This window comes from Thunnus albacares, chromosome 13 (genome assembly GCF_914725855.1).
Source record: "Thunnus albacares chromosome 13, fThuAlb1.1, whole genome shotgun sequence".
NCBI classification, from domain to species: domain Eukaryota; kingdom Metazoa; phylum Chordata; class Actinopteri; order Scombriformes; family Scombridae; genus Thunnus; species Thunnus albacares.
In genome coordinates, this window is record NC_058118.1 from 11,174,146 (window position 1) to 11,186,612 (window position 12,467).

The window sequence follows — 12,467 nt, forward strand, 5'->3', positions numbered from 1 at the left end:
AGTGAAAGCACTTAAATATTACTTTTATTATAAAAACATTAGATGTGTAAGAAATTGTTGTTACTGTGCACTGTACCTCAGTCCATGGTTAAAAATACAATAAATGTTGCTTTATTGGATGACGTGGCTAAATATTAATTGAGGATGACTTTATGTTTTAGAAAGATTATTTCATATTAAATATCTTCAGCCACATATTCTTGGAAATATAAAATTAGATGAGCAACTTCACATTTTACAATCACAGGCTTTAAAACACCTTTTCTTAACAGATATAATGACATTTGGATGCTTGTTGCGGTGGATGGATGAGTGGATTAATAAAATTTAAATTAATAAAATAAAAAGACAATATAATACAAGGAAGTGAAGATTAGGATGAAACATGACACACTGATACTCATGATGTATTCAGTCAGTAAGTGGCAGTATGTTGTCTGTCCAGCAGGGGTGTAACAGAATGTAAAATCCTGCACTGAAACCAAGTTTATTGAACCTTTGATGTGAAATGTTGCACTGTTAAAGGTTTCACCTAATATGCCCGAGACACACTCCACCCAAACCTACCTCTAAAATAATTCTCTAAAATGTTTAGCTAAACATGGCAATTGATTTATACATGGAAACACTGTTTGCAAAGTTTGTGCATGAAGTGCAGCTGAAATCTTCTAACACCTTTTATTTGGTACAACAGGAAGCCTGTTTTGGTCTGAAAAACGAGCAGTGGTTTTCTACATCTGGCTAACACTTCTATATTTTACTTAAACCGTTAAGTGTTGGACTTATTAGAGTTGTTAGAGTTGTAAGAATTGTGTTGTGCAACGCAAACAAAAATTATCCAAGAGTTTGTTGTTGTTCTGGTTGATAACTATATATGGATTTTGAAATGTACGAGGCATCAAGACGAACACTATAAAAGGGGAGGCCAGAGAGGTCTAGAGGCTTTTCCTTTTTGCTTTAAAGGCTTATAGCTCTTTTTTGGCTTTTTGTCTTTTTGACTCTTTTTATTCCTAAAGAGGGTATTTTCCCTCTTTTATAACTTTTGCATTTTAATTTTTTATGTTACTTTTCATATTTTTTAATACTCATATTATCGTAAAACAGATGCCTCCTCTAGGATAGGCCAACAGTAGAAATTAAATTTGTTTATTCTTCTAAATCAACTCAACCAACAGAGTGGGGCTCCTCCAGAGATTGTCTGTTAAAGGGTCATCTTGGGGTACCTCCAATTCCTCCACCACCTATTTCACACACACATTTCTGTTGTGATCCAGTTGTTGGCCATTCCTGACTGGCAGCTGGTGATTACAGAAGCCAGGCTGAAATTTGGGGTTTTCCTGAGCAAGCTAAGATGTTTGGTATGTAGATTCTGGAAAACCCGTTCAACACCTAGGTCAGAGGTTGTAGGACAGCCACCTGTCAGTGGGGGAGAAGGTGAAGATTTTTATGTGAAGGTGAAGATTTTTATGTGATATTTTTTTGGAGGAAAAACCATATCAGACACACATTGTTATTCCAGAGTATTTTTTATATGTCTTAAAACATGTCTGAAAGGGATCTTTAAAGTGTAATTATCATTTTAAAGTATTTATTGGCATTGATTTCACAGCATGAGTCATATAATATTTATTTAACTCTCATCCTGCCAACATATTTAACATACAAGGACTACCAACTGAGGTCTAAACTAACTACTGTAAGAGACAACCATCATAGCAAAATGTTATGTTAAATGTTGTCATCTGAAAAATGACAGATTATTAATATTTTAGGAAAGTTACAGTTAATTTGCATACTTTGTAAAACGAAAATATATACTTTTCTCCAATACATATTGCAGCTTTTAACCCAAGTACAATTTTTCCACAAAGCCTTCAAAATGACTGACTGACACAGACACAGACATAGACACAGACACAGACACACACCCACCCATCCACCCACCCACACACACACACACACACACACACACACACACACACACACACACACACACACACACACACACACACACACACACAATTTTCAGTGATTTTTATTGCTGGCAGTTTCACTTCTGTGATACTTGGGATGCGCAATACAGGATGTTCACATGTCATAAAACAAATATTTCTCACATCATTTATGTCTGAGTCACCGTTTTGCCAGCAGTGAAGAAGGAAATGAAAGAAGTTAAATACGCCAACAAAAAAATCTGTGCCAGAACTTAACTACAGCTGATGGTGGTGAAGGGTGCAAAGACCCCGCCGTTTGTGTCTGTTTAATAATTATGAGCTTGCCCCTGTTTTCTGTCCATGTAAATATGCTTTGTAATAGTTTAGATCCAGTCAAACCTGTTTTTCCACTCTGACGTCACCCAGGCACCTGGGAGGCTCCTATTACCCGGAAGTCACCTGGGTAGACTGCAGGTGGGGGCAGACGCTTATTACAGCTGTAAACGCCAACATAGTGGATAGAAGTTAGAAATATAGGAGCTTGGTTGTTTACTCGACGCAAGGAAGTTTTTTTTATATAGTTTTTGGTCGTTTTTTTCCTACAGGACTGTTATTGAAGAGGGACGCCGTCGTCAACAGGTCGACATGCTTGTCAGCGGGTTGTTTTCAGTGGCTTTGTTCGTGTGCGTAGCAACAGGTGAGTGGTTTTTGGCAACAAATTTAAGTCGCTTGAGACTATTCAACGCTTAAATGTCTTTATATTCCCATAATTTAAATCAATAATAACATAGCAAGTGCCTATCAGCTCTAAATGAAATATTAAACGAACCTTTGTTACTTGTGTTGTTATCCTTAAATGAACGCTGGGCCTTGTCTTAAAAAATGCAGGCCTGTTGTATCTGTATGCGACAGGTGGGTTTAGTAGTTTAGTGATACGTTGATATCTGTGGCAATGAAATAGTGACGTTTTTTGTGGTAGCAGGAGTTATCATATTTTGCTATGACGTCCTTTTAAAAGTTATATGACAGGAATAAACCAAAACGCCCCGAGTACTGTGAGCAGCTGTAAAACCAGTATAACCACAACATTTTGGAAGAGGGGGGAGAGATACGGTTTATTAGTTCCTCCTCATTTACGAAAAATATCATTGTTGTTTGATAATAAATGTAGGAAGGGTGCACCACAAAATACAACATGTGGTATCACTGTTTCCATATTCCTGTTTACATAGTGACCTTTAATAGGAAAAGCAATGTGAAAACAGAATGAGGTCACAGTCAGGTCACTAATGAGAATAACAATCACATTGAAAGTCCCAAAAAAGTTTTTAGTGTTGACTTTTTTATTTATTCATATGAGTAAATTAAATACTGTAAAGAAGGTGTGAACACAATCCATACTTACCAAAACTTTTCAGCTTTCCAATCACTGTCATTGGTGTAAATCATTTATTGTCCCCTGGATTTATGTTCCATAAACATCTGTAATTTGTTCATTTACTCTTTGTAAGCTCAGATTCACAATTTTGACCTTTTCTCCTTCAAATAACCACTCTGAAGTTAGTACAATATGTCTCATAAACATTTTCTTCTAAGTATCTTTTTGTTATATATAAAAAATGTGAGAGTGCTTTGATAAAATGTCTTCCAGCTGCTTTTCAAGGCAGTTACTGTTGGTCTTTGTTGTGATGCTCAGCAGTGCACCTGCAGCACAGTATGCTGTTTGAATTCAAATCTGTACAGCACACTTGTTGCTACCTTGTACAGAGACATCTACTGTGGGGCTTTGACTTGAGTTTCCCATCACTATCTAACCGGCATGTATTGCCAGTATCTTACCTTGAAGGACTTTTATCACCCCAACCCTGAAACTCGCACTGTATGCAAACAAGGAAGTCATGGAGAGCTGTGGTTTCATCTTACAGTGGAGGCTTATCTCACCAGCAAACCAAACCTGTGACTGTACTGCCTTATCTCAGCTGCTGAGAAAAGTCTGATGCAACTGGCTGGCTGTCATTAAAAAACCTAAAACCAACTCATTATCATTATTATTATTATTATTATTGTTGTTATTATTAAATTTGAATTAATGGCATATTAGTACACACATTAATTTAAAGTCTTGCTGTGTGTATTTTTTCATCTTGTACTAAATACACAGTAATACACAGTAAAATCACTTGCACAATAGATGACTTGGTAGCACATAGTTAATGATTAACTGGCTCCTGCTGCTGTTCCCTGTAGTCGACAAGTTCCTCCTACACAGACAGAAGTTGTAGTTAAATCATGTAACTACCAACAGTCAAAGCCATGCCAGTGGTTTAATGTCCTACAGCTGCACATGTATAGTGAGACAGGCTGAACAGTGCTGTAGCAGCGCTGCTGTGCCTGAAAAGACCCAGTTTCAGCCAGACTGTTGACAGTTTCACCGGAAGGTTTCTGGCTCAGCAGACAGGAATGAGCAACTTTTTTTTTTTTTTTTTCGGTCCACACCCTGGAGGCTTGTTACGACTGCCCACTGTGTGCCTGAGTATTTGACAAGGGTTGTTTGTGTTCTTCAGTCTTCACACGCTTTCACAGCGTGACAGTTTGTAAAAAGATACTGTGGAGATTTAACCTCTCATTTATTAGTAATATTCTTAAGTACATTTTAGATTGTGTTTTAAAATCTTGTTCATAAAATAGACTGCGAGATGGTAATGAAAATATTCATGTAGGGACTGGCTGTGCTGCATTTTGATGGGTCCTATTAATCATCTGTTGACCTAAACCTGTCTCCATGTAGATGAGGGTATATGCTGCACTTTTGGAAGCAGACCAAGCAGTATACTGATCTCAGATTATCCTTTGTAGTAGAATGGGAGTGTGTAGTGTGGAACTGATGGTAATCTGCATCCCAGCCTCAGTTCAACCAGTCTTCATGCCTGCTGCAGCTTCTTGTGTTCCACTATATAAATATTACGACACAGAGTGCTTTTATCTTGCTTCCAAGTTTTTGAACTGTTCATATTTCAAGCCTTAGAATCCACCTGGAAAGTCAGGATTTCATGGTGGACAGCACTTGTGGAATTTTCAGACCTCTATAATCTATAATATAATCTATAATATGTTGCCCACTGAGGTGTTTTTTTGTCTGCAGTTGATATTGCAGTGAACTGAAACACAGACAAAACTGCACAAAGACCACTGCACTAAGTGAATAAAGGAAGTGAGAATCTAGACGTTGCAACTTTTTCAAATTGTGGTGATGAATGTCTGTCAAGTCAGGTTTTTAGAGGGAATATTACATCTTAAGCAATCTCAGACAATGAAAGAACTGGTCATAACTAAACTCATTACACAGATGTATTATACTGATTGCATGTAATGGAACTTCAAAAGTCTAATTACCTGTTGTATTTTAATGTCTGTGTACAGGTGTGAGTGGCTTTTCAGTTACTACCTCCAATGCAAATGTGCAGGTGAAAGAGAATGAAGGTGAGTCTTGGAAATGTAAAATAATTTGAATATTGAGGAAAAACCAGGAAATTATAAATGATATGTGATTATTTCCCATGATTTGCCATGTTTGGTTTCAGATCTGCAATCTGTATCCACATAGCTTAGAAGTAGTTATATGAATATATTTTAAGTTAGTAGAAGTTATTTTTAAATGATTAATTCTTGGAGTAAAGTATACCTGTGATGGCCAAGGAAGGTTTAAAGAAAGATTATTTGCAAGCACTGTATATAAAACTACACTACATAATAAGTGAAGACATTTCAGCAGAGTTGTGTGTTCTTTTTGGATTCATTATGAACTCTTTTATTTCAGGGGTTGACCTTACATGCGCTTATTCAGCGGACTTTGGTTCAAATGCCAGAGTTGAGTGGAAATTTAAGGACCTAAAAGGCTCTCAGACATATGTGACTTACAATGGGAAACTCACAGGTAAGTCGATTCACAGTCTTTGTGCATGTTGACAAATGTTTTTTTCATCATTTTGACTTCATTTTGTCATGCCAAGTTTTTCTTTGTCTGTCTGTTAGTTAGTACTATATCTCAAAAACTAGTTTAAAAGATTTTAAAGAAATTTGGTGGAAAGCACCAATGTTTTTTTGTTTTATTTTCATACCATTTTCCTATAATTGATTGCAAAATTGTACTTGCAGCCAATATAATGTGACATAATATACCATAATTCTTAAATATGTTGTGCAAGTACAGCCAAATGTGGTTGACACATGTACATATCAGCTCCAACTGATTCTGAAAAATTTGATGGCAGACATCAATTTTGAGTGTCCACTTTTACATAAACTGTCCAAAACCCTAATATTCCTGTACAGGATTAAAAAATCAGCATGACTGGCCGCCACTGTATTTTATGATTCAGATTAAAAGCTTCTAAAAACGTTTCTATTATCAAGTAACAAATTCAGAGGATTGTGCATCTTTGGCAGAAGTTTCCAGTCTGTTTTGTAATGCTGCAACTCTTCCACAGCACCATATTCCAGCCGAGTGACGGTGTACGGTAACAACAATCTGAGATTTTCCAAAGTGACCCGTAAGGATACTGGAGTGTACGACTGTGAGGTGTCTGGCAACAGCCAGTTTGGGGAAGTCAGAGTGAAGCTCACTGTTCTCGGTAAGGATCCTTTATTATTACATTCACCCAAACCCAAACACTGCTATAAAATAAATAATATTCTGACTCAAATGTCTAGTACAAAGGCTTTATGGTACTGAAGAAAACTGAATGTTATGTCCCGCAGTGCCTCCATCTCCACCCGTGTGTAGGATCCCCAGCTCAGTGACGACGGGCAAGATGGCCGTCCTGTCCTGCCATGACGGTGATGCCTCACCTCCTCCCCATTACATGTGGTTCAAAGATGGCACCCTTCTGCCCACTGAGCCCAAAAAGGTTTCTGGCTTCAAAAACGCCACCTACAAGCTGAACACAGAGACTGGCAACCTGGTCAGTTGCAACTCATCACCTTGCACCATCTTTACTGTGACAGCTGTGATCTCTTTGGCCTGTGGAAATAATATAACTCTTTTGAATATACCTCGTCTGTCTTCTTAGGAGTTTCCCGCTTCAACCAAGATGGACACAGGGGAGTACTACTGTGAGGCTGCCAACATTGCCGGTCCTCCTCAGCGCTGTAGAGCTGTGAAAATGGAAGTCCGTAAGTGCTCTTCACTTGAGCCAGAGCTGATTTTTTTTTTTTCCCTTGACAAAAATGAAATGAATGAGAATGACAATAAGGATATGCATTCAAGAGATGATAATCTTTAAACCAGTTTCAGTCAGTGTAATGCCCTGCATGCCAACACTAAGAACAATAAACTGGTTTGGCTGCATCAAAGGAGTTTATCTAAATGGAAACTGTAATTGTCATAATAAAGATACTGTAACAGCCCTTGACTTAGTTGAGCAAGCGCACGGAGAGTCCCAAACGGATGCTTCATGGTTTGTTTATTTCTCCTAATTAGTCACCATCTCATTGCACCATGAAAAGCACCATGAAAACTATAGAAAAATATACAAAATTAGAATCCATATTTATCTAGTTTACAGTTGTATCAAAAATATAATACACAAATAATAAACTGAATCAAACAGCTATTAAAAATAGTCACCAAATCAGACAACAGCGCCTCTTAATAGTGCTAATGTCCAGTCAGCAAAGGTATACACCGAGTGCAAACATTGTGTTAATTAAATTCAACCCTCCTACAAAGCTGGCTAAACTGCTTTTAAATCTAAATTCATACCAGACACAGTGAGTAAACAGACAAATCCTACACATTAAAGTATATAAATACATGACCCTCATTCAGTCAAACTCTAAATAACCTTTCCCTCAAATTAACAAACATTTAAATTCACACAAAAAAAAAACAAACCCACTACTACTCTAATAATAATAATCTAACAAAATAGCGCTGCACGCCAAGAAAGTACACAAATGAAACGAACTAAACAAAGAAAACAACAAAACAAACGAAACGTTCAAACAATGTGAATGGACAACTCAAACCCACGGTACCTGCAGTACAGGCAATTAAGGCTGCCTTACCTCATTCCACTCACCAAGGGTGTTAACCAAATTTCGGATAGTTCGTCTTCGTTGTGACCCTGGATTCATCTGCTTGCCGTGTCTGAATAGCATTAATATTGCCCCACTCTTCTACATGTGTCTGCGCCGAGCACACCGGGCTAATGAATGCTACATTAGCAGGTTAGCAGACCCAATATACAGGCTCACTTAGTCAACCTAGCACGGGCAGTCAATCCCCTCACTGGGTGGATTGACTGCCACCTTGAGGGAAGGTCCAATTCAAAACACAAACATTAAACTATCAAATAAGGAATACATAAACAACGAATGCAAATCAAAATAGAAATAGAAGCCATCTGCGGACTTATAGATTGTATGAATCAGCGGTCAGTTACAGATACAACCTTCATTTTCAGTTTGTAAAATGTTAAGTTTTACATGATCCTTCTGTATGTTCTTCTTCAAGGCGACTTAAATACCGGAGGGATTGTTGCTGGTGTAATAGTGGCTCTCCTGCTAGTGGTCCTACTGGTACTTGGAATTTGGTACGCCCACAAGAAAGGATACCTGCCCAGTGAGTGTACACTTCTACATTTACTGTGATCAATATTCTGGTATTCATGTTGACATTATCTTGTTCCTCTAATTCAACACTTTGTCCATACCCAGAGAGATGGGAGGCCAGTGACAGCATAAGATAATTTCTCCTACTAATGAGTTAAAGAAACTAGTTAACTCCCTTGTCAGCATGGAATTTATTGTAAAAGCACCATTTTGGTAGTATTAAGACATTAAATGTGCGATTATTTTAATTATTGATTAATCTTTCAATTATTTTCTTGATAAATCCTTATTGAAATGTCAGAAAATGGTGAAATGTTGATTGCAGTTTCTCAAAGCCCAAGGTATAAACTTAAATGTCTTGTTTTGTCCTGACCAACAGTCCACAACCCACAACCCACAACCCACAGATATTCAGTATACTAGCATAGAGGACTAAAGAAACCAGAAAATATTCACATTCAAGAAGCTGATGAATAAAAATGACCCAAAACGATTAATTGATTATCAAAGTTTTCTGTTGACTGACTAATCGACTAATCTTTGCAGAAAATCTGAAAATGTAAAATACTGGATGGTTGATGCAAAATAAGTAATTAACAAGAAGTTCAAACAAGGTAGATGAAAAGAACTTCCTTTTTTTAAAGGAATTTTTAACTTCCTCCTCCAACAAGTTCCCACAACCTGCACCCCTTCATTAATGTGTTTTTTTCATTTGTGGGAGAAAGGACAAAATGTTATACAGTAATTTATGCAGCTAACAAGATGTCTGTCCAACTACTGACTTTGTTTCCTTTCTTCCTGTACAGAGAAGAGTGAAAGGTAAGACCATTTTATTTTTTATACTGTTTAATGGATTGCAGGTTTCCTTTAGGGTTACATGTGTAAAATGATCTGCTATCTCTGTGACTAGCTCAACATGTTCTTTTAAATTCTTCCTGCAGCAAACAAAAGTCCAATGTGGTCTACCAGCCCCCATCATCGTATGCCGGTGACGATGAAGATGTACGTATGAGTCTGCCTGTTTTCAACTTTACACACTGTTGTTACTCCAAGTGATTTATATTACAGTCATGTTTGTTTCTTTTGTAAAGTTTTTTTTTCATGTTTAACAGATTTGGAGCTGTAAGAAAAATGTCCCAATAATGATGTTTGATGTGTTTGTTTCTCAGGGAGACTTCAAACAGAAGTCATCGTTCGTGGTATAACCTGCAAGCAACAGACACAACTGGAGAAAACCTTGTTTCTAAATGTTTCTCACCATGTCTTTTTTCTGTTTTTAGTGATGTTCTGACACTTACTTTCTTTTTGCAGTTTTCTTAGCAGTATGTAACACTGCAGTATGAGTGTTATGAGTTGACATGTATTTTAGAGGCAGATGCATCAACTTGTGGGGGTTTAAGGATAAAGGTTATAGGAAATAATTTACGACAGACAGGTAATATGTTTTTTTTTGTACATGAATTGTGGTTTTAATAAGATGAGCTGTGGCTACTAGTGACTGATTTGAGCCACAGATTTTTTTTAACCTACATTTGGAGTGTGTGTTTCTGAGTTTCTGATTTTCTGAGCCTCCTGATTATAGGACCAACTCATTTTTAATTTTAATTTTTACAATCACATTTAAACACCTCAGATCAACTCATTCTAACTGAATACAAATTTCAGTCTCTTTTTAGTTGTTTTCTTTACAAAGGAGATGGACACAACTGATGGACACATTTTCTCTGCAACTGCAGTGTCTTGACTTCTTTTATTACATTTACTGACCCGTCACCTTAATTTTCTCCAGAGCAGCACTCTTATCTGTCAGTCTGTGCTGAATCATTGGTGCAGCTAAAATATTGCTTCACTGTATAAGTGTTTTTTTTCTCTTTTTTTTTTTAACAACCATAAAACTGTCTCAATGTACAATATTTTTTTCTATGAAATTTTATAGAGTTTCTCATTTCTGTAAATATAAGCTTTTATGTTTGTAATTAAGAACCATTTAATGATCAGCTGTTCTCACGGAGCTTCCTGACATTAACTAGAAACTTTAAGGTACATCTATGGCTGTCATGGAGACAACCATTTTAGGTGCACCTTCTCTTTAACATTTCCTTTCTGATTGAACTAATATTACATTTGTGTGTTGTTTGTCTGAGACCCTAGTTTGTAGTCCTCTGAACTACATCGGCTAAGTTAATGCATTGGTAAGAGTGTAGGATTACAGTACAGAAAATTTCAGGCATACTATGATTCATTTCCTGTAGAAATGTAATTTCCTGTGAGCTGAGATGCAGGAGATACAGTAATGTGATGAATTGGAATTAAGAGTTTGATTAAATGACAACGTGTTACTTAAAAACTAACAAAAAAAGTTAGTTTTTCAATGATAAACATGTTTGTATGGCATCATGTGTAGCCTTGTCATAATGATTAATTACCCAAACAGTTATCCTTGACATCCACAAATACTCATCATGTGTTTAAACACTAGGTTTTTCTACATTCCTGTATGTACGAACCCTGCCTTTATAGAGAGTTAAGAGCTGATGAATTTTGATAACTGTAACTTCTCTTGATATATTGGTTAATAAAATTGTGTTGTTAAATTCGGTGTACTGTCACGTGTCAATAAGCACATATTTAGTTGACGTCATTTGTTGGGCTCACAAGTACACAGACCTGCAGTAAATGCATAAAACACCCAGTAATAATCCAATAAAAGTTCAATAAAGTGTATGTCCTGGCTGTAAATAAAAGACCAATACATCATCTACATTTTTCCTTAGAAGTTCTTTGCTACATGCTGCGTATCTTTAACATTGCTTTATCTTAGTGGTTCCCAACATTTTTGGCTTTTGACCCTTGAAAAGATAAAAGGGTTAAATATTTCTATAAGCTTTCAAAATAATTGTTTTCCTTTCCTAACTTGTGTCATCTCGCTACCCCTCAGATTTATCTTGTGGCCCATTTGGGAACTACTGCTTTATATTATAAATACTGTTTAAAATATGTATTAGAAATATGTTGTATGCTGTCAACATAAAGTATGAAAATGATAGAAGCAAGTGAACTTGGCAGGACACATATTTCTTACATGTGTTTATAAGAAATACACCAGTTACCTGTAGATATTTTTGCTGAAATTTGGAAGTATAGAACCTCTGATTGATGCAGTGAACTCTGCAATTATATCAATCAACATGAAGATATTGCAAATGTGTTTACCCAGCATTTTGCTGAGCATGATGGGATGTTGATTGCTTCATTATATGGACTAAACTTTTTAATTACAATATTATGAAGCTTCATTTTTCATTTAAATGTGTTCAGATCACCTGAAAAATGTGAGTACAACACACCCATTCATTTCCATAATATGATTAGACAGTTTCCCTATATGATACACAGCCAAGCTATCAGTCAAACATATGAATACACAAGTGTCTGTCTAGATATTATACAGTCTATATGAGTCCTGCTCCTGATCCCTAAATACTAAGGAATGAATGTTGTGTTTATTATCATATTACTCAACTGTGTTTTCCCTTAAGAGTGCCCAGTTCACATGAAACTGTACATACACAGATTAAACTGTTTTCCTTTTATGATATATAGAACCATTTGAGGGCAGCACAGACCCCAGACTCCTTTAAAACAGGATTAAAAACCCTTTTATTCATCTTAACTCGTGTTATTTTCTGTATGTTATATGTTTTTAACACTGTAGCAATTTGAGATTCCCTGCAAATGAAAAGTGCAGTATAAATTAAATTCATGATTATTATCATATAGTAGGCTATAGATCACAGCTACAATAAAAAGCATACAGTTGGATGCAGGAGTAAATTGGAAACCCAAAAACAAAAAGTTCTTAAAAATTCAACTAAAAGAGTGTTTTTAAACCAATACAGCATGTTAGCACTTTGAGTTTCA

The 12,467-nt window shown here is 36.4% G+C and overlaps 1 protein-coding gene across 1 annotated transcript; it reads left to right on the top strand.

Moving 5' to 3' along the window:
• The first annotated feature begins 2,367 nt into the window (after positions 1 to 2,367).
• On the top strand, positions 2,368 to 11,140 carry f11r.1 (F11 receptor, tandem duplicate 1). The gene is made up of 10 exons (XM_044371676.1): positions 2,368 to 2,631; positions 5,355 to 5,414; positions 5,752 to 5,868; positions 6,422 to 6,565; positions 6,693 to 6,895; positions 7,004 to 7,106; positions 8,449 to 8,556; positions 9,353 to 9,365; positions 9,488 to 9,548; positions 9,716 to 11,140. The coding sequence occupies exons 1-10, from the start codon at positions 2,580 to 2,582 to the stop codon at positions 9,749 to 9,751; spliced, it is 897 nt and encodes a 298-aa protein (XP_044227611.1). The 5' UTR covers positions 2,368 to 2,579; the 3' UTR covers positions 9,752 to 11,140.
• Positions 11,141 to 12,467: the final 1,327 nt, after the last annotated feature.